The 22,858-nt window shown below is 39.7% G+C and overlaps 2 protein-coding genes across 2 annotated transcripts; one reads left to right on the top strand and one right to left on the bottom strand.

The window, feature by feature from the left end:
* Positions 1–1,973: 1,973 nt before the first annotated feature.
* Positions 1,974–8,206, bottom strand: LOC108889731 (phosphoenolpyruvate carboxykinase, cytosolic [GTP]). Its single transcript, XM_018686358.2, has 10 exons — positions 8,049–8,206; positions 7,362–7,638; positions 6,446–6,630; positions 5,203–5,406; positions 4,698–4,885; positions 4,426–4,588; positions 4,081–4,305; positions 3,817–3,948; positions 3,598–3,693; positions 1,974–3,257 (listed from the first exon to the last, which is right to left on the bottom strand). The coding sequence occupies exons 2-10, from the start codon at positions 7,583–7,585 to the stop codon at positions 2,800–2,802; spliced, it is 1,875 nt and encodes a 624-aa protein (XP_018541874.1). The 5' UTR covers positions 7,586–7,638; positions 8,049–8,206; the 3' UTR covers positions 1,974–2,799.
* Positions 8,207–15,299: 7,093 nt separating this feature from the next.
* On the top strand, positions 15,300–19,082 carry LOC108889730 (uncharacterized protein C20orf85). The gene is made up of 4 exons (XM_018686356.2): positions 15,300–15,499; positions 16,547–16,628; positions 17,295–17,393; positions 17,483–19,082. Exons 1-4 carry the CDS (start codon positions 15,441–15,443, stop codon positions 17,633–17,635), a joined length of 393 nt encoding a protein of 130 aa, XP_018541872.1. The 5' UTR covers positions 15,300–15,440; the 3' UTR covers positions 17,636–19,082.
* The last annotated feature ends 3,776 nt before the right edge of the window (positions 19,083–22,858 follow it).

The raw sequence follows: 22,858 nt of genomic DNA, 5'->3' as shown, positions 1-22,858 counted from the left end.
CACTCGTCTTTTAGCTCAGGTTCAGTCTCCTCCAGCTTCTAAAAATCATTAAAAACCTTGAAAAATAAAAAGAGGAAAGCACTGGATAAGGTGCAATGTTGAAAGGTCTTTATGGATGAACAAATAAACTGCACAGTTTAAAACATTAGCTAAGAAATGTGCAGGAAAACAGGCAGTAAAATTATGGCCCTGCATGCTTGTGAGGTAATTATTTCCTCAGATAAGAGGGCAGCTAAAAAACATGAACATTCAGATGCTGCGTGGCTGGGAGAACACGAGCAGTAAATCATTGTCTCCATGAAGAAGAATTCAGAACAGTACAATTAGACAAACAACCCTGTTATTGGCAAGAGTAGTAATACATGATGGTCTTTCCTAGTACTGTTGAAGTCACATATTGAGAGATTAACACATATTGTACAAGGTCAACACAACTGCATATCACTGTGTCTGCGATTGAATCCCGAGGACTCCACTTCCCATAATTTACTTATCACTGCTGGGACTTGTATAGAAGACAGTTTACCTCAGCACAAACAAATTACAGCATGTATTGTATTAGTAGAGTGCAACAGTGAGTTTAGAGTACACAGAGCGTGGCCATGCATATTAACCCTAACCCTTGCAGTTTTGTCTTCTTAAAATAAGTTTAGAAAAATAGTCTGCCAGTGCAGAGAGAAAATTTGAATATGTTTCCATTGCCCTATTCTTTCTTGTTGTAAAATATAGATTCTTGTTTCTAGAAACAGGTAGAAATGGAGATATTATTATTCTGCTGGCAGACTATTCTAATGTGTTTTGTGAAAGTACAACTCAATTTCAGATTCCTGCACAATCTGTTGTGCTGATTATGAATCTTTACAGGTCAAAGTGAGTTCTAATGTGCGGTTTGTGGTTTGTCTGTTGTGTTCTTAGAAGTCTTCAGAGAAAAACAACATTACAACATTAACATGGCACATAGTATATGAACACACAGGACTCGGATCACAGATAGTGTCAAAAACAAGTTAGTGATGATTAACTTCAGTATCCGTCATTATCTTCATGTCTTACACAACAGCTGCAGTGAACCACAGGACGAAAACATGTGGCCTCACACAGCCGCAGTCCAGCCAATGATGGTCTTAGGGGTTCAACCACAGAGGGTTTGTGGTAAATGTAGACTAATATAATATATTACTAATACTAATATAATGTGTGGTGTTTCTGTGTGTGTGAACTTATATTGAACACGATGGACAATAAGAGTTTTAGTAGCCTACTGTTTACAGCATATTGTACAGCTCAAGTCCTTACTCTGAACCAGAGGAACCAAAAAGACTGAATGTTAAATGAAGTAATTTGAGAATGTGTGGTGGTCACACGCCAGTCACATGACACAAATTTGTAAGCTACTTTTATTTGTTTATTTTCTGAACTTTTCAGAGCACAGGATGTTAGGAGAGCTGGATAACATGCTCAAAGAAGGTTCTCCATTCATTCCACTTAAAGTTTCTTATTAGATGCAAACTTACCTACACATCAGAAAACAAAATGACTTTTAAAATTATTATTTACTTTTGGTTTGAAAAGATGACTCTGTTCTGTCTATTCTACACCAATAGCAAGGCAAAAATTGAGTCTGGTGCTGCTTCATACGCCCATCAGAGAAATGTTTTTATTGCTTATGTAACTGCCTGCATGGTCATTTTAAGAGACGCAAACATTTGTTGTCCATCCAAACACTGTGACGTTCTCCCTCGCTTTTCTCCACACAGAGAACTGATTGTCCTTCAGTCAGCCTTATCTCTTATCCTGAGCAGATTTGATCACTGTTTGTCTGCAATTATTTTTACTTAAGCAGCTGATAGCTGAACAGGATGTTTGGTATCATTTGCACTGCTGGAAAATTAAAGTCTAGTGCCCTAGCGTCATGCTTCTTTAATAAAATAACCACAACAAGGACCCCTTGAAAAATGAAACTGAATCACTGATTAGTTGAAATATCTTTTATTGTTGTCTCCCCTCTGTGGGAGCTCAAGATTACAACAAAACAGGAACAAGAGATGGAAACACAGTATAAAAATAAATTAAGGCACAAAATATGACAGGAACAGAAAACATATATTTTCCCCATGTTTGAGAGATCAAACATGGGTTCATTTACTCTTCCTGTGCCATACAAATCCATATGGCAAGGACAGTTTGATGTGCATTCATAATAAGTTATTATTAAATACCAAACTTAAGTTGTACATTAAGACAATACATTTGAACAACATGTGAATGAATGGAAAGGAAAAAAATCCTATTCAGATAAGCAGTCTTGGTGCCATCTGGCTGGCATTTTTCTGATGAGCACATATGATTCACTTCAACATTCCCAGCAGAATTTTAACAGAAGCATTTTCAGAGCAATAATCTCTGAAAGGGGAGGGATTCTAGCTAACATTTAAACGAAGTAGAAATTTAAAAAGTAGGGTCTATAGCAGTAAAAAAAATTAATCAAAGAAAAATATGCTCCTCTTTGAATTAATTTGTGAGGCTCCCCCTCTAAGAAAAAATCCTTAAAAATTAGAGTCCCTTATAAAAAGAGTCCCGCAGTAAAACAGCGACTAAAGATATTCTAGAATTACTCACAATCTGTTCTAGAATTAACAGCATGCTGTTTCAGAATTAGTAAATTTCTGTTCTAGAATTTCTGATGTGTTGTTCTAGAACGACTATAATTCTGTTCTAGAATTACAGACAAGCTGTTCTAGGATTACCAACATGGCTGGAAATGCTAACACCTGCTTCTCTCCCTCTGTTCTTTCCTTCTTACATCTGCTTCACTCTCTGCTGCAGGAGCTCAAGCTGCCGGGCCACCTCGTTGGGCAGGTCATCGTTCACCTGCGTGGTGAAGTACTTCCTCACATCCTCCACCTCCCTTTGCCAGAACTCCTGATCCAGGGAGAACAGCTCATCCAGGTCCACGTGGCCCTGCAGACCCTGCAGGTTCAAAGAGTCGCGGCAAGGCAGGTAGCCGATGGCAGAGGGCATGGCTCCGGCCTCGCCGTTCACCCGCCTGAACATCCAGTCCAGGACGCGGATATTGTCGCCAAAACCGGGCCAGAGGAAGCCAGCGGTGGGGCTCTTGCGGAACCAGTTGACGTGGAAGATCTTGGGCAGCTTGGCGCCGGGGCGGTCAGCCATGCTCAGCCAATGAGAGAGATACTGTCCGAAGTTGTAGCCAAAGAAGGGGCGCATGGCGAATGGGTCATGCATGATTACCTTGCCTGGAGAAAAGAGGAGGGAGAGGATGGATGAGATTGTTTTTAGTTAGCTTCTACAATTCTCAAATATTACCCGTTGAAAATGTCACAAATCCAGTGTTAGTAGGTTTGTAATCTGGTTTCTCAGATGTGGATTAAGTTGTGACTGCTTGACTAAAACCCTAAAACAATTCTAATCCATGTCCAAGCAAGCAGAACTTCATGTTTTTCTGACTTAAGTTCAAAGATCACATGCTACTTTATGAATTATGAAGTGAAAGCCTTGATCCTCAGGCTGAGAAAAATCCTTTCAGTGGTGGTAAGGCTAATATAAAAAGTATGTGGTCAACTGAAAGATACTGACCTCTGTGCTCAGCTGCAGCGGTGGCCTCTGATCTCATGGCTGCGCCAACAAACACTCCATGCTGCCAACTGAAAGCCTCATACACCAGAGGGACACCTGAGAGGAAGCAAAGTTAGTTAAGTTAGATAATTCATTCCTTTCTTTCTCCTTTTCTCTCTTTTATTTGACTTCACTGCAACTTGTTCTAGTTTCCAGGTTTTCCACCTGGTTCCTTCTCACCTTCTGGTCTGCGCCCTCCAAAAATGATGGCCTCGATGGGGACTCCCTCTGGGGATTCCCACAGTGGGTCGATGATAGGGCACTGACCGGCTGGTGTGCAAAAACGAGAGTTGGGATGGGCACATGGTTCGCCTGGGGAAAGAGATAGACAAGAAGGTGAGATTTCAGTTTGTGATGTTTCTGTACAGTTTCCTTTTCTTAGCTGCACAATTTGCTCCCCTTTTCCTTTTTTGGCTCTTAAGTAATTAAACAAAACCCTCTTACCATCTTCTGAACTCCAGGGCTTGTTCTTCCAGGATGTGATGGTGATATCCTCAGGCAGTGACTGATCCATTCCCTCCCAATACACACCGCCGTCGCTGGTCTCTGCAACATTGGTGAAGATGGTATTTTTGACAATGGTTGCCATGGCGTTGGGGTTGGTTTTGGCTGAGGTGCCGGGTGCAACTCCGAAAAAGCCGTTCTCTGGGTTGATGGCACGCAGGTTGCCTAAAGCAAGGGAACATGGTGGAGAGAGTCAGAAGTGTCCTATCAGTTTGTATATTGCTAATATTTTTGTAGTTTTAATATCCTTGATGGTAAGTTGATGAAATTGATAGTAAGTCTCACCTTGGTCATCAAACTTCATCCAAGCGATGTCGTCTCCCACACACTCGACCTTCCAGCCTGGCAGCGTGGGACAGAGCATGGCCAGGTTTGTTTTCCCACAGGCGCTGGGGAAGGCTGCTGCCATGTACTTCTTCTCCCCCGCAGGGTTGGTGACGCCCAGGATCTGAACATAAGAAATATTTGGTTTGGTAAGATCAGGATAGGTTGTTGTGGGAGGTGCTCATACACAAATTATTAACTTATATACATGTTGTTTCTCTCTCTTTCCTTACCAGCATGTGCTCGGCCAGCCAGCCCTCCTCCTTGGCGATACGTGAGGCAATGCGCAGGGCAAAACACTTCTTTCCCAGCAGGGAGTTTCCTCCGTAGCCACTGCCAAATGAGACAATCTGCCTGCGGTTTGGGATGTGGGCAATTAACGTCTGCTCGGGGTTACAGGGCCAGTTATTCACCAGGGGCTCTGAAGGAGGAATCAGTGAAATGCTTAATTTGAAGTAATGGACATTTGCATTTGGGGGGCAGAGGAAAAAATTACTGTTTTACTGTTTTAGCAGTACTACTAGCAGTTAATGTGTTTGAAGTAATAATGACAGCAACATAATCAGTAGTTGCAGTAGTATGTGTAGCAGTTACTGCTAGTCATCTAATACTAAAAGTAGTGGCAGCAGTGGTAGCATTAACAGTACTAAAGGATTAAGCAAGGCATCAGCAGTAACAGCAGTAATAGTACAAGTACTTTTCAGTGGTACTTCTACTGCTGAGTGAATATAAACATACTTTTGAGTGGCAGAGGACAGCCGACAGAGTGCAAACAGCGGACAAACTCGTCGTTTCCCAGAGCAGACAGCACAGCCTTCCCCATCCGGGTCATCACCCTCATACTGGCCACCACGTAGGGAGAGTCGGTCAGCTCCACTCCAATCTTAGACAGGGGTGAACCCACTGGACCCATGCTGAAGGGAATCACATACATGGTACGACCTGAGGACAGAGAGTCAGACACATTAAGTATGATTTCACTGAAGTTCTTGTGTTTAAATGTTACTTAAACTGTGGACTCAGCTGTTTGCTTTTTTAAGTAGTAAAGATGATATTAAATGACTTTTCTTCTCTCAGGAAAGTACAGTATATAATTAAGGAGCTGTCTGGTTTTGCTTTTACTTCAGATAAACTTCAAACTGTCACATTTACGTCTGTGTTACATAAGTAAAATATCAGTTATGTAAGAACTTACTCTTTCTACCACTGAATTCTTATGGTTTCCATGTATCAAATTGAACTGTGACTTATGTTTTCCATGCAAAATTGACAGAATTTGAAATGTGTATTAGCTGGCTCTAATCTAATAGCTGGTGCTCTTTTGATGTGAAATCCATGCTGTGCACATACTGTACGTCAGCAGTAAAAGCAACAGTGCTAAATGATGCTATATATCTGCCCAAAAAGATTTATATTATAGTCTAATGCCACATGACGGGTTGAAAGTTTTCAGTGTCTCAGTTTTTCTGAAATTAAAGCATAAAACAAATTAACAACTTGAGATTTTCAATTGAATCTTTTTGTTGAACTAAATGTAATCTGATTATTTGATTCATCTAGAAGCCGAACACACCCGGGATGGAAATCAAATGTTGCTCAGAGAGTTCTTCCCAACACTGTTGCAGAAGTTCCCATGAATATGTTGCACTTTGCTTTCACCTTCTGTTCATTTCTGACTGACTGTGCTGGTCTTCCATCATGTGAAGCCACCATCTAGTTCTTCTAGTGTTTTAGGTTTCAGGAAGAACCCATGACCAATTTGTCTGAATTTTTTTGTTACTTGCCTTTCTCAACATTATGATACATGTTGTAAGTGATCAGGCTTCATTTTTTACCTCTGAATTTTCACTTACTTTGGCACCATTACTGGTCTTTTGCTTGAAAATTACTTTGGCAATCATCAGTATGAGTAAATAGTTTGCTCATCCTGTCTAATGAGAATTTAAGGTTAAACTGAATCAAACATCTTTCTCTGTGGTACCTTTCATGCAGCCGGGGAACCGCTGAGTCATGGCTTTGTCGAACTCTTCCGGGGACATCCAGCGGCCCAGCTGGCTGACTCCGCCTCCCAGCGGCGAGGGCACTGTGTCCCTCTGCTCCCTGGTCACAATCACAGTCTTGCTCTCCACACGAGCCACGTCTCTTGGGTCAGTTCTGGCCAACCAGCTGCAGGAGGAGGAAAGAGGGAATGGAGGTAGGGAATGAAAGAGGAAGATGAGGGAGGAAGGAGGAAGGAGATGGATGGAAGGGTCGAGGTAGACAGGGGAAAGTGGAGAGAGCAAGAAGACATTAGTTATTAATTAAAAAAATTTTTTTTTACATTTTAGAATTTCTTCTTTTTTTCAAAGCAGAGAAAGAAGTTTAATGTGTTCTATGGCAACAAGTTTATGCCAAAGTAGTCATTTCACACCACAAAAAAGATGATATATATAATGTTTATGACATGTTATTTTTACACCTGAAGCAATGCTTTTTGAGAACATGTTTGTGTGATTGCTGCTGGAAAGCAGGTGCGGTCTGCCAGAACAACCTGGACTTACTGGTTTGTGAGAATGTAGACCTTTTCCTGGTATGTTGTTGATTGAAACAGCGGACGCACAGACGTCTGATGAACTGATGCACATTGTCTTTAACCAAAACATGACTGTGCAATCTGCCAGTTACTTTGAGCTACCGCTGTCTTGCTTACAAAAACAGCCCCAGCTATGACTGCTGATAGTGAAAAATCCATATGAGACCTGGTACTGACCAGAGGCTGTCATGAGTAAGCATTTTTTTCATGTCACTCAGGTCGTGCTGTTTCCTTTGTGGCCCTTGCCTCCACCAAAAAATGTCCCCTGATAAAATACTACAGTTCTAACCACCTACAAAATGAAGCTGAACCCCAGCCAACCTACCAGTTTTCATATTTGCTGAGCTTCTTGATCATCCCCTGCTCCTCCAGCTGGGTCAGGATAGCGCGGTTCTCCTCATCTGAGCCGTCGCAGATGTGTAGGGAGTCAGGCAGGCACAGGGTTATGTTGGCCTCCACAAACTCCCTGACAGCCGGGCTGAGGGCACTGAGGTCGCCCTGCAGGATCTTGGGCCCGCTCTGGTTCTGGGACTGGAGCTGAGGAGGCATGGCGGATGAGACTGGAGAGAATAGATGGAGAACGAAAAGAGGAGAGAGAAAGTCTAGGAGTGGAAAGAGGGAGACATAAAAATGAGAGAAGAAAGGAAGAGAGTGGAGAGGAGAATAGAATAATGGGGTGAGGAGTAAAGTTAGCAAGAGGGTGACAAAGAAAACAAAGGAGATGAGGGGTATGGGGAATGGGGGAAGAGGGTGATAAAAAAAGACAATAAATTTTAAATATGTCATTTAGTCAACATCATTTTCCATCGTTTTTAGGTGCTAGATCCCATCTCATTTATACTATTTAGTATAAAAAACATGACATCAGATTTTGAGGAAATTTTGCAACCTCCAGGTCAGACAGACTCTGGATGATGCAACAGCATCCCTGTGCAGACTCCTACCCCACAAAACAAATATTCTTCCTCACATTACACACAAGTCCCACTGAAAAGAAGAAGCATCGGGTTACCTTGAGTAGTTTGTTTGGAGCAACGAGGTTTTAGCTTGGCCTCATCAGACGAGGAGTCTCTGTTTTCAGAGGAGTTGAGGAGTTGTTTCTCTTGTATCTGCTGGAGAGGGTTTGTTCTTTTTATACCCTGGGATGTCCCACAAGAGGAGGGAGGAGGGGAGGAGGAGGGGGAGGGGGAGGAGGAGGAGTGTGTGAAGGTGTGGGAGGAGGCTCGTCCACTGGGTTATTTACATGAACCTGTTGTTCCATGTAGATCTGAAAAACACAGTGTGTTACACCGCAAGTGAATCATTTATCAGCAGCGGGACGTAACGTTGTCTTCACGTAGCTGGTTCCCTCTGCCCCCCAGCAGATAACTGATAGCTGACAGTTGGCTGAGATCCCAAAGAGAGGTAGACAGCTTTGTCCGCACCTCTACCGTCATTATATTTCTCTGTGACACACTCAATCATACAAGACAAAAGCTAGGATGATACTGTCTACGTACATGTACAATTTGTTTTGCCAGTTGAACCAGTCTGAAATCAGTTCATTTTGATTTATGATGCAATAAGAAAATCCTGCTTTTGCTGCTGTTTTTTTTTCTTTTCATGCAACCTGGAAAAAGTCAGAACTTTGATTTTATGTTCTGAGGATTAAATGAAAAGCACATTTGTCTATCTTTACACTTTCTGAAATAGTCTTTTCTCAGTTGCTAATTGTCTTGCAGCTCAGATAATCAGAGCCCTGAATGATGCTAGAAATAACAATTCTGCAATATTCTTTCTTTCTCTATCCACTTGGTGTGGCAACCTCCTCTCCTCTTGCAGCAGCTGGTCTTGAACTTTGACCCACATTATTAAGTGATGTAAGTTCAGGGTTCGACATCGTCAGACTGAACTGTGACATGGGCAGTGGCTTGGCTGACCTCCTTTTTATTGGCTGAGAGATGGAGGCTCGTCCTTGTGTGGTCAAGGGTCAACTGGGGAAATGCCTGTGTGTGTGTGTGTGTGTGTGTGTCAGTTGAAAGGAATCTGTGAACAAAGACAGACACATTTAGCCTTTAAAGGAAGAAGTGCTGACTTGAAATTAACTTTAAGTTGAAGTAAAATTAGAAGTATGATTACTTGTAGTAGCAGTAGTAGTTGTACTGTTCAGAGCAGTAATGATGGCAGTTTTAGTAGTACGAGTTTTGATGATCAGACTGTTGATTTACGTGATTTAAATGACAAATTCTCTGTGAGCTCAAGTGCTTTACTCAGTCTTTCTACTAATATGCTGATGTCTGCAGGAATTATTTGTGTTGTAACGGAAACTTCATTAAAAGTAGCTTTTATTTAATTTTGAAATCCTCTTCACAACTAAAATTAAGAAACAAAGTTATGGCCCTAAATTATGTTGAATCTTGCATATCTAGCTCTCTTCTTTCCCTCTGTCTACTGAAGTTGGCAGATTATGAAATTCTGAGAAAGAGAACAGATTGTGTGAGCTGTGTGATTTGGGAGAACTGGTTAGAGTGTCCTGTTTTCTTTTGTTTTGTACATATTGTGATGATATTTCAGAACGTAGATTTCCATGAAATGGCAGAAAAAGAGAAGCAGTTTGATGCACAGACAGTGACAAGTTTGAACAGCTGTTTAATGTTCATATGTTCAAGTTTGTTAATATTGTCTCAAGCTTGAGAAAGAAGCCAGGGTGGATCACTAAATTAGTATTTATTGTGATTTACCTAATATCATAATTATGCAGTGCATATTTTGTTAGTGATTCAATAATTTTGACAAGAATCTAGCTTTTAATTTGAGGTCTTTTGTGAGCCCATGTTAGCTGAGCATGGTTGTCTGCATGACAAAAAAACTTCATTCTTTCTTATTATTTCTGAAGACAGTATTGGTGTTAATTTCTTGAAATATTTTTTTTTCTCTGGTCATGGTTTGAACTGTTGAGCAGGCAGAGTGTGAATGTGCTTTGTCTGGACTCGTCATCAGCATTAATGCAGCAGCCAGTCACTTCACAGAGGTCTGACTTAATACTGCATGAGAAAAGGAGCAGACAGGAAAGAAAACTGCATGATAATGGGACTTTAAATTACATAACAACCTCTCTTAAGGTGCTTTATGAACAATATTCTCAATTGTGCAATACCCTGTCAGCTGCCATAAAAACAGACAACAGATCTTTAACCTGGCTGCCAAACTTTAATGACACACAGAATTAAAAACTTGCTGAAGTGTTGAAGACAGACCAGGTTTTTGGATGAAGTGGTAACAACAACGGTGGTAATAGTAATGACTGGTGAAAGCAGCAATTGATCTAGTGGAGGGACTAGCTGTTGTAGCTATAGTGACATTAAAGATGGCAGCATTTGTCCAATAACAGTAGTGCTTAATGGTAACAGATGTCTGTGGATGTGTGAATAAGCCAATAAGCCACCATTTGCTACCACATTTACCTCACTAACTTTATAAGGTGATGATATGTCAGTGGTTTGTTTGCAGTTTGTTTGCAGGCCCAAAGAGGCAAAGAAAACTCAGTTAGTGTTGTTTTACCAAAAACACATTACATAAAAAGTTTGTACCTGCAGTAACTGATCTTTTGGCCACTTGGGGAGGAACACACACTGACATATCATCAACTTTGCTTGTAATTTGAAGTTTTGTTTCTGGTGACCTGGTGAATAAAAGTCCAATATTCACTCTCTTTTCACTCTCTGTGTTGGTGTGAAATATCTGGCTCTTTAGTGGCTACATCCTGTGCTACAGTCTGTTCAGCAGCTTGTCACTAACTGTGTTTGGTGCTGAGCAGGTGGTGCACATTTGTTTTTCAGAGATTTTTCGGTAAAAACAGCTGCCAGCTGTGGCTGAAAACGATGCTGTGAGAGCAGTGAGAGAGCACCAGAACAGTGAAGTTGTAGGCGGGACAAATACACAATGAGCTGAAAGTCATCTTGAAGCTCAGGGAGGAGCTGCAGATTCAGGTGATATTGTCTGTTGGTTCGTCATTATGAGAGACTCCTTTCACTGGCATACAAAATCCCTTTCATTTTTCATTTTAGGGTGATCTTCTTGAACCATAAGATCACTTTGCTTGTATTTAGCTCTCTTCTTTTTGCATCCTTGGTCCTGTTTCTACCTCTGAGATATGAGCCTCACTTTGTTGTTGTCATGCTCAGCTGTGTAAGAGTTGTGTTAAGTTACTGCTAATGCAAACAGAATCTTCTATGCTGTTGCTGCCTCAGTTGAAAGCTTTCCATTGACAAACCTGCGGGATGCTTTCCTTGTGAAGAGGTCATTGGACACACGTCATTTACAGCATAGCCAGAGGTGGTGTGTTCACACTGTGCAGAACCTGTGCAGGCCTCATGACTGCATGAGCTCTGGTTGTGTGTCCAGTTGTGCAGTGTCTGGTTCAAATCCAGCCCCCTTCTGATACCTGGAATATCAAATCTAATCCTGCTGCTGCTGACTCTTGTAAAACACTAAATGATTATTTTCAGAATATTTGTCAAAGCCAGATAGTTAAGTGTTAGAAACAATATAGCTGCAAGTTCCCTCTTGACAATTTTTTAAAGAAAATTACAAAAGAGGTTTTGCATGTATGTTATGAGGGAACATTTTAAATAGTTTTTTCATACTGACCAGAAATGGTGGTCCACACTGACTGTCCACTGGTGGTGAGGTAGGAATGTGTGTATCTCAGAGTAGCTGAGACCATTTACGAGCTTTCTGGGACAAAAACACTGATAGGGCAGCGCTGACTGAACAACTTTCATCAATAAAACTTGCTCAGCAACAACTGATAATATTATTTTGTGAACCATGTATTTGTGTGTGTGTGTGTGTGTGTGTGTGTGTGTTTGTGTGTGCATGTGTTAGCGTCTGACCAGTTCAGCAAGAATACTTTAAATAAAGTGGTGGCATGTAATTTTCCACTTGATTTTCCACCTGATTTTCCCCAATCAGCACTGCAAAGTTACAGCTTCACATTTCATATTCTGTATTCTGTGACAGTCTTTCAAATTCAAAATCATTAGCTCCCATATTTCTGAAAATGATGATGAGAAAATCATTGTTTAAATTTTGTGAAGAGTTGTGGTAAATTACATTTTATCTTCCCACTGTGAAAAACAAATGAATGTCATCAGCAGTGTGACCTTATTGTGAGAGCAGACATCGCAGAACAAAATGTCCCAAAGTGATTATGACACCCTCTGATATTGCTTATGTCTGCACTGTATATGTTTAACATGAGCTTATATATTGGAAGCTTCCAGTGCATTACAGTGTCAAACATCAGCCAGGGTTTTGTGTTAAATTGGCACAAAGAGATATGATATCTCCAGTCTTTCCTGTTGTGGCTCTGGTGAAGTAATTTGACACATGAACATATTTAGACATTCATTAACTCCACTTATCGTGTATTTTACAAAAACTGCTGATAATTAAAATTGATGCTACATATTCAGCCACAATAAGGGACTGAGCCTGGAGAAAATGCCAGTGAATTGAATGCATTTTTCTATGAGCAAAGGCAATATATTTTAGTCTTTCTCTGGGGAAACCTGAGCTTGTTTAACAACAGTAACTTTTAAGTCAGAGATGACAGCTATCAGGACACTGTTTTTGTTTTGACTGCATGTTTTGTATGGGCTAATGTGAGGTGTACAGTATACAGGCAGATACATTTCTTAAACTGTGCTCTGTACATATTGTGTCATCTCTTTCCTCTCAATATATTTTCTGCCCAAGTTAGCTAACTAACTAACTAACTAGCATGCTTATTTAAAAACAAGAAGTGCAACCAATGGTCATGATAACTTCAGTTACAACATATACTCATAAGCAAGTATGCTAGCCATATAATCAACTGTGCTACTGTCAAAAAGTCACTAATGGGTATTTTAGCCACATTAGCAGTGTGGTTGTATGGCAGTGTCTCCTGCTCAACTGGTTGGTCCACCACTTTTAGTCCAGACAATTATCTCAACAAGTATTAGAAGGATTGCCACTGAATTTGGTGCAGACATTCATATCCCACATAGTGACTCCAGTGAACATTTTGCACATTATATTTTGAAGTAAACATAATTGCGGCCATATTACATCTTCTATAATGTCATATAATGTTGCTAATTTATGTATTTGGCAAGTTGCAAATGCACTGATCTGTATCAGTATGTTCACAGACAACATATTTGTTTTCCATCAAAATATCAAACTATAGATAACCAAAGCACTTTTGTTGCCTAAATCTTACCACAGAAGGGACTCTGGATGCACTTTTTATGTCTGCCATCTTCCCTGCCCACCTCCAAAAATACATTACTGATTGTATACATGAACATGATCCAGGCAGTGAGTTAATTGCCACCACAATATAATTGATTAAACAGTTCAGTTGTATATGAATGTAATTTCTACGGGAGTTGAAAGAATTCCTTTCACCCAGGTACTTTAAGTCATAAACTGAGTATATACAGAACCTAATCTATGCTTTATCTAAAGATAATCTTATATCACAGGTTTATGGTCGGAGGAAGAAAGAGTTTGAACAGTTGTATCTGTAAAGGGAGAATTCCCAGATAATTCCCAGATAATTCCACAGCATCGGTATATGAAGTACAGACAGGCAGTTAACTGAAAACACCAGCAGCTGTAAGTTCATAAAATCCCTTGAAGCAGTGAAACACACCAGTACTGAAGGCTGAGTATATGAACTGCAGTAGAAAATGAAGTTCTGTCCTGTCATAATTAATACTATCAACATCTGACCAGTGGGTCTATGTCTAACCCAACTAACAATTGTTTTAATTACAAATTAATCTGCTAATTATTTACTTGATTACTTGATTAATTCCCTGAGCCAGGTGACCTCTTCAGATTGCTTGTTTTTGTCCAAACTTAAAGGTCTTCATTTTGTTATCACATTATAATTCTAAGAAATCCAGTAGAGTTGCATTAGTGTAACAGAGCCTTAGCTGTATCTCAGCATTTAGCAAAAGTGTGTCAATCAGCCTTGATCTGATCTGTGTGACGCATGATTCAAACCCTATAACAAACAGCAGCTGCAATAGACGAGGTTAAAGTACCAAGTGCACTGATGTAAAGCCACATACCTGATAACATCTGTGGGGAGGGGGTTCCTCATCAAAGGAGTAACAACGTCATACAGGCTGCAATTTGTGGTCATTTGCGACAATTTGGAAATGTAGACAGGTCAGGAAAACCTGGAGAGTTATGAAATCTAGATAGTCTAGATAACATAGACATGTTTAAGAACACTTTACATTATCTCTGCATTCCTGGTATAAAAAAAATCTATATATATGTTAAAATATGGGGTTAATTTCAACAATGTGCCGACTGACACTGATAAAGCCACATAAATTACAGAAGAACATATTAAAATACATAGAATATTACATAAAATAATAGAATTTTAATGACTTTAAAGGAAGATGTTAACACTTCAGTTTAGTCTGTTGTGTCACCTTTTCCACAGTACAAACAGACAAGGATTTATTTTTCCTGCAATCTGCAATGAAGCCATGAAATTTATTCAGGAAGACATGGAAACAGGCTTAGGAGACAAATCAGAGCAGTCGTACAGACAGCTGGTGGAAATGAGCTTATTAACAAGGTGCCTTTGATTAGAGCACCACCTTGTGTCTCTGTAACATGATGCAATCCAGAGTTTGTGCTCTGGTATTCAGAGCAGTATTTCTGTCTTTAGGACTGATGCAGTACAGGAGGAAGACCAGTGATCCTCTTAAATCAGTGAATTATTTGGATATTTTCAAACCAGACATCATTTAGGCAGCGCATTTCACACAAAAATGAAACTCAAAGTCTACAGTCATGTTAGCAACTGTGAGACTGTTCTGAGCCACAGCGGTGCTTGAGCTAAGTGAGCTAATTAAGATGTAATTTTTTCAGCTTTTTAGCTGTAATCTCTGCTGGCTAGGAAGAGTAGTTGCTACTTTGGTCGTAGCTCGTGTGCATGAGGTTTTCCAGAGACATTATAACGGCTTTGGGTTTTCTGGTGTCAGTTGACCTCTTTATAATGTGTACTATGGTCATCACCTTATATTAGCATGTAAGCATGCTAACATTTGTTAATTAGCACTGCCACTAGCATGACTGAAAAAAACACAAAGTTTGTCTGAGCTCCCAGTGACCCTCCAGTGGTTCCATCTCCCCGTCACCATGGTTACACTTGGGACAGACAGAGAAGACATATGCGTGTGTCAGGGAACCCCGTCCCCATGACGACAGTAAACAGGTCTGTCAGTGTGACTTACACACAGGTGAAACATTAGCCGGGCAGGGAGAGAGGAGCCACACACACTGACACACACACACACACACACACACACACACACACACACACACACACACACAGCGGTCAGGACAGATGGCGGATTCAAAGCGAACATCTGAACCCATCAACTTTGTGCATCAGGATGAAATCTGGTAAACTTTCTAACTTTCTTTTTAGAGTGATGTGTTTGAGTTTATTTCAGTCAGTCTGTATGAACAGTGCTGAACATTAAGATGTCTTTACATCTTAATTACTTGACAATAATGAAGTATTGATTATTATCACGTCAACTAAATGTTAAAATTACTTGACAAAATTCAGAATAAGTTCAGATCTTTTTTGTTTTAAAACATAAGATGAACAGTACATCCTTTGTGACTGAATAATACACATGAGTTTTTCTGTGTGCTTGTTGTGGATGACTGTTAATGTTGTTAATGTTGGTAATGTTATCACCATTACCATTATTTTTTTTTTTTCTTCCTCCTCTCTTGTTCCTTATCTTTTCTTTTTAATCTTCTTGTAAAACACATTGTATTTTCCCTTAGGTATGCAATGTGTTATATAATAAATAAAATGTTGCATCCTAACATATCATGTTATAACAAGAAAAGTTTTTTATGTTTTAATGTGATTTGTTATGTCCATTGTTTTAATGAGATACATTCACTTTAATGAGATTAAAATTCTACAACAAGAAAAGTACTTCTAAAAACAGAATAATGTCTTTACAAGACAAAAAATGCTGTGTTATAATATGAAAATGATCTGAAATGCTCTCACTCTAATGACAAACTACAAATGTTTGTTGTCATGGTTACAGCACTGTGCAGCCACAGGTGTAGCAGCCTGGTTCATACATGTTTTTCAGCTCTTGTTGATACTGTGGTTTTTCTGTCCTTATCCTCCAGAAATTTGAAGACTGCTATGTTTTAGCAAAGATAAACCATTTATTATTCTGTTAGCATCCAGCAAGTATAGCTCCCCTGAGTCCCGCTGAACCCGGACCCTCAGCAGTCTGTGGCTTTAAATGAGGTTTAGAGTCTGTGTGGAATCAGTCTAGAAAAACAAACAGTGCTGCAAGTAATAGCAACACCTGCTTCATTTCTCTTTCAGTGCTCTATGAAGCCGAGACCTATGATAAAACACTGAAACGTGTGTGTGTGTGTGTGTGTGTGTGTGTGTGTGTGTGTGTGTAGGAAAGCACATGTAAAAGTTGAGAAGGATTCGGCTGAAGTCTGGCCCAACAAGTGGGGCTTCCTCACTGAGGTCTACAAGGAGGTATACGCACATACACACAACTGTAAAATACTTTAAAAGTTATGCATTCAAAAGAAAAAGTACATAAATATTATCAGAAAAATGTTCTGAAAGTATAAAAGAACTCACTGTGTAGCTCGAATGGGCTCTGTCTGTGTTACAGTATTATACTACTGGATTATTATTATTATTATTGATGCCATAATATGTGAGCTACACTTTAATGTTGTAATCTAATTAATCTAATTCTACTCATTTGGTAACAGTAGAGTGATTTAATTTACTGTGTAACAATGCATCATACTCATAAACGTCTTCATACACAAAGTAACTTTAGCTGACAAATCAATGTAGTTGAATAAAAAGTAAAATATTTCCATCTGATTTGTAGTGGAATAGAAGCATAAAGTGAAAACATTCAAGTAAAGTACAAATTAGGCCAGAATTGTATTTAAGCATAGTACTTAGTTACTCTCTACCACGTTACCCATGATTAAGAGAAAAACTGTTAAATCACAGTCACACACTGACCTCTGCTGTTGAAAAAGTACCACAGCACACACATAACAGAAAGGCATGATGGGAAAGACACCAGATTATTATAAACAACAGAGAAGTTGTTATCTTATAAGATTACCGCACATCTGTAGGCATCACACAAGCAAACCTCTGTTGTTTGTATTTCAGTTCAGGAGGGAGAGTGTGAAGCTGAATGGAGCGGTCAGTGTGGAGCCTCCCCATCACCTGGACCCACAACCTGCAACCCCTACAGAAAAATACATCCATGTATGATATCTATCTATCCATCGTTTGATTGATCTATCTGTCTATCCTATCTCGTAAACTTTCACAAAGGCCTTGTTGCATCCCTCCAGGTTGGCCCCTCTCCTCCTCTTCCTCAGACAACCCAGGGCCTGATTGGTTGGCGTTCAGGTCACTCACATCTTCAACTGGAAAAGTACGGCATGGTTCGTCATGGGAGGCGTAGTTTCCTGAAGGAGCTGGGCTGGCCTCTTGAGGGCTTGTAGCTGAGTAGCAGCCGCCATCCCCTGTCGTCTTGACTGATCACTGACTGAGTATTGAATGTGGATTAAAATACGCTGCTGGAACAAACACCTTAAGATCTCTCCCATGCTCGTACACCTAATCAACAAAGTAACACAAAGAAAAACAAAAACTCATTGTCGGCTTGTTTAGATGTGGGATCGACAACCTTTTTTATTATAAGTGTCAGTTTACAATCATGAAGACGACTTGTGTGCCAGCATTTGTTAACAGACATAAATTATGCACTGGTAGTTTTACTGGAGGTTTGACCTTGTGCATTATATTAATAATAGACTTGTAGGCCTGGTATTTGGACATGATCCCCTCTTGTTTATGCATACAAAACCATGTTGTGATGTAGGTTACTGAAAAGTAAGATGTGCCGGTTAGTGGAATTCGTGCCCCTAGCTTTCATTGCTCAGCTTCACATTGAATAATTGTTATAGTCGTTTTTAAAGAGGCTATTTGTAAGTTTTCTCTGCCAAGAAACCAAATTCCTTGGCAGAGCCCACTGAGCAGTGCTACATCTCCAGGGCAGTCTGGATGCTACTGTGAGTCCCTAACGGAAAGTGATGAGGCGGGCTAGGGCTAGCTGGTTAGCATGCTGACTTCAGTAGTGGAAAAGAAATGTTTGATATTGAACTTGAAACATTTCTTTTAGACTGTAGTCACTGTTAACGGCTGTTAGTGCTAACATTGGATAGGTAGCAATAGCTAAAACTTACATATAGCTCCTTTATATATAATATATATATATATTTCTGGTTTAAAAATATTAAGGATTTAGCTTTTCTCTTTCATATCTGTTAGGAGACCGAATACCTTTGGGTTTTGGACTGTTTGTTTGGGTGATGGGAAATTTAAACACAAATTTTACAGACAAGAAGACTAATAATCATTGGTTGCAGTATAATGTTTTTAAAGAATATATTTCAGTAATGTACGTAGACGATTGCTAATAATAACCATAATTTAATAAGATAAAAACCGTTTGGTAATTTGTGAAATCCCCTTGAAGACTCACACATGACTCACGTTACTGGCGCTGACGTAATGACATCACGAGGCCTGTCTGGAAAAGCGGAAGAAGAGAGAAAAACAACAACAGCAGCAGTAGCAGCGGAGGATCTTCGGCTCGGCGACGATAGTTGAGCAAAAGGACAACAGAGCAATTTAGCGATTACCTGTTCGGTGTCGACGGTTACTGTACGGTTAATACGACCGCTATTGTTTACATTTAATACCAAAATGTCGCTATTTGGTAAGTTATTCGGCAGCGGTGGTAAGGGTGGGAAAGCGCCGACACCCCAGGAGGCTATCCAGCGACTCAGAGAGACCGAGGAAATGTTGGCCAAAAAACAGGAATTTCTAGAGAAGAAAATCGACCAGGAGCTCATAACGGCGAAGAAGAACGGCACGAAAAACAAACGAGGTGAGGAAACGCTCCCAAACCGAGCAGTTCAACGAAACCGTCAAAGTGAAGTTAGTTTGTGGGTTAGCCCGTAGGCTATCCGCACAGACGGAACAGGGAAGTTGGCAGTTGCCAGGCTGCTTACCTGAACTCAAGTCTGACTCCATTTTTAAATGTATTTCCCAGGGGTAGCAGTATTAGTACTTTAACTATATTCACCAACGAAGAAGCCAAAAACAAGAGTAATTACACATGTCCGCGGATCTTGAAAAGTAGCATTGAATTCATTTTTCTCCAAAAAATGCCTTAGAAGTAATTAAAAAGTCTTAAATTCCATCCACAGCCGTTGTAAATGTTGTTTCTTGCCAGCTATAGGCAGTTTATATTCGCTATAAATGGTTTCTGTGACTGATTTTAGTAAGAGCTGTTTGGAAAATCTCTAGTGGTATTGTTCTAGATACCTGACGTTATTTAAAAATCATATTTGGACCAGAAGTTAATTAGTTACTTTTGAATGGTGTCATCCTTCCATTCACTCATCTATATTCATCCATTTTGTATTGCTTAACAAGGTAGTGATCAGTGAGTTATTATCATTATTATTATTAGGGCTGCTACTATCAAATATTTGCATGGTTTGGTGTGTACAACATTTGAAAACAGTGAAAGATACCCATCACAGTTTCCAAAACCCAAAGAGAACATTGCAGAAACACAGGTTATAAATCAGATGATGATAAGTTTCCTAAAATGAAGAACAGTCTTTCTGTAATAAAGCGATGTTCAAAATAGAGTGAAACTAATGGCACAGTCCAAATATCCAAATATGGTTGCTGACGAGTGTCCAGCAATGTGGCTGAGTGCCCCTGTGACTTATATGGATATGAATGATTATTTTCATTTTCAGTTAATATGACCGATTAATCAAGTGTCAGTTTTGATGCTAAAATAAATGACTAAAAAAATACCTATTTTAATTTCCCACAGATTAAAGTGATATCTTCAAATGTTTTGTTGGGCCTGTAGTCCAAAACCCAAAGACATTCATTTTACTCTTGTATGTGACAAAGAAAATTACATTATATGTTAGAATGTATTATACAGTATATTTAGGGCTGCAACCAATGACAGTGAGTTTGGATTACAGTGAAAAGACAGCACTTAATTTGAGACGCTGGAACCAGTAAATGTGGGATATTTTTGCTTGTCAAATAACTTAAATGATTGATCAGAATAGTTGCTAATTCATTTTCTATTGATCAGCTAAGCAGTTAATCGGCTAATCATTACTGCAGCTCTAATAGTGATAGACAGCACACATAATATTGCCCCAAGCCCCAGGGTAAGTTTGCTCCAACATACTGTATTAAATTGAACAATGAATGTAAGGAATTCACTTCCTTGATACATCATTCTGTTTCTGCATATTATATTTATACTACTGCTACTTCTGTCTACTCTGTATGTACAACACTAACCCTAGGTTGTGCCTCGCATGTATTTATATTCAAGTAACAGAGTTAAGAATCAGGTTTTCTGACAGATAAACCCCTGTTGACCTTTGAAACCCAGAAGCTTGTTAAACAACAGCTGCAGATGTGTTGGAGGTATTTGCAAAAACGCTCCCAAACATCTGGATAAAACATATTGTGTCCTCCACCCAACAACAACAACAAAAACTTTCCCAAGCTGTCACTCTGTTTCAAGCAAAGATGGTTGCAGGAAATTGCATATCTCCTTGCTGTTTCCTTCCCTGATGTTATGATGAGAACTAGTTATATTTTTTTATTTTAATGTTGCTTTAAGACATGCATTTGTTTTTCTTGTACAAAAAGAGCGAGGTGATATGTCATTTCTGACTGCTGTCATATGAAAGTCACAGCTTGATGGAAACTGAACTTTTTCATGCAGCAGATGGAAACTTTTTTGATTCAGAGTTTTGAGTCTTTCCGAGGACCTGCAAATGACTTTTAAAATAGGGTTTTTGTGGGTTTTAGATCTAAGGTTTGTCCCCCTAGATCTCACATTTAATATTTGTAGCTCTTGGACTCCTGTGCATGTCATACTTCATATGAAGCACGTTGTCAACTCTAGATACACTGACAGACAGAAGTATGGACTGGGCCTACAATTGATTACATTGTTAAAAATGAATCAATTACTTTGAGAAATGTCAAAGTAGCGTCAGGTCAACTTATCTTCTATCTAGCAAATACCTGATACAGGGAGAGGCCAGGACCAGCTACAAGTTTGATCATAATCAGCAGATTATCATCAGGTTCATGCCTAATCATTTTGCTGTTTTCTTTGGAGAACTGTGACACTGTCATGATACTTTTTTAGCATGCAGCTGATGTCCTCATTCACCAGCACCATTAGATGATTTGATATGAAGCAGCAAGTCTCTCAGGCATCCGACACCACACAACAATTTAAACACCTCTGAGACAGAATTTAAAACTCAGGAAAGTGACCATGGCAGCAGTAACTTGCTCCTCTCTCTGTGCTTGAGAGAAAAACAATAGATTTATCACGGTACATGTCATTAGGTATTCTACCTGGAATGTGTGTGTGAATTAGATTGAGCAACGCTGTGGCCAAGTCTTGCTAATAAAGAAAACTGAGACATATTGAAAGCAAAAACCACCTTGATTTTTAGCAGACACCCATAAACACCCCACTAGTGCGTGACTCAATTTGGGTTTAAAAAAAATAGTAGAATTGTCTCTATCCTGTACATGCACATGGTGCTAGTGCATGGTTTGCACAGTTATCTCCTGCAAAACTTTTCCTAACTATAGCTGATTTTCTGGCATCATGATCCCATATACAGTTGTTAATAACCTGCAATGGAATAACTGATTGTTAATGCAGTTGCAAGCTGGAAGCATTGCAGTCTTTGCTGTGCTGTTGGACTAGCCAGATACATCTGGAGCCAATTCAGCAGCATTTTTCCCCTTGAACTGTGATGTGCCATGTTGGTCCTGCCCACTAAATTTGCATATTAAGATCAGATGCCAGTGCCAGCAGGATTGTGATGATGAGAAAGATTTTCTAACGCCAGGTATGAATGCAAAAACCTGTGATCTGATGTCATCCAGTGAACGTATCCAGTTGTATGGGACTGTGTTGAGAGACATTTAAATACTGCAGGAAATGCTTTGTCCTTTCAGGCTTTCTATATTTCCATTTCCCTGTGTCACTACTACTGTTTGTTACACATAGCTCCAGTCAACCATATTGGAAACCCTTTACTTTAGGGTTAAGCATGTATAACCAACAATGCAGACAGAGGTGCAGTAGCTCCAAACTTTACTGTCAGGAATTTATCAGCCCATTCAAAATACATTTTATCAACAAATCCAGTTCTTGTTGGTTTAGAACTGGTTCTAATGCAGAACTGAACCCTGTGATGGTCCAGGGAGCCTCTCATGCCGGGGACTTGCTATGCTAACATAGCTAGTCAACTCTCTGACAACCAGCAGGTATTTTTCATGACTGACAAAGGGGAAATAGGATGGCTTAACATCATGAACATGATGTTCTTTCAGCTTCAGCTCTAACTGTGGTGAAGCTTTTATATCAGCTTTTCTGGGTCACACTGCTCACATCACCCAGCCGCAGAGAAGAGTGAGACCAATAGCTCTTTTAGTGTATTTGCCTTGTGCAGAGGGATGGGAGATATTAGTGATTTGTAATGGTCCAGTATGACTGTACTATCTCTGTTATGTTCTGTGTGCATTTAAGTACGTGAAAAATAATTTTAACCATTAACTGCCAGAATACAACAGAA

Source organism: Lates calcarifer, unplaced genomic scaffold (genome assembly GCF_001640805.2).
Source record: "Lates calcarifer isolate ASB-BC8 unplaced genomic scaffold, TLL_Latcal_v3 _unitig_1630_quiver_1542, whole genome shotgun sequence".
Lineage (NCBI taxonomy): Eukaryota > Metazoa > Chordata > Actinopteri > Centropomidae > Lates > Lates calcarifer.
Note: the sequence above shows the minus strand (reverse complement) of the source record. Positions and strands in the feature narration are given on the sequence as shown.

Coding starts and splice junctions, on each gene's coding strand:
- LOC108889731 (XM_018686358.2), bottom strand. CDS start 7,585: ATGCCTCCTCAGCTCCAGTCCCAGAACCAGAGCGGGCCCAAGATCCTG. Junction 6,631..7,361: donor CTCAGCAAATATGAAAACTG/GTAGGTTGGCTG, acceptor CTCCTCCTGCAG/CTGGTTGGCCAGAACTGACC. Junction 3,694..3,816: donor TGGAGGGCGCAGACCAGAAG/GTGAGAAGGAAC, acceptor GCTTCCTCTCAG/GTGTCCCTCTGGTGTATGAG.
- LOC108889730 (XM_018686356.2), top strand. CDS start 15,441: ATGGCGGATTCAAAGCGAACATCTGAACCCATCAACTTTGTGCATCAG. Junction 16,629..17,294: donor TCACTGAGGTCTACAAGGAG/GTATACGCACAT, acceptor TTTGTATTTCAG/TTCAGGAGGGAGAGTGTGAA. Junction 17,394..17,482: donor CTACAGAAAAATACATCCAT/GTATGATATCTA, acceptor GCATCCCTCCAG/GTTGGCCCCTCTCCTCCTCT.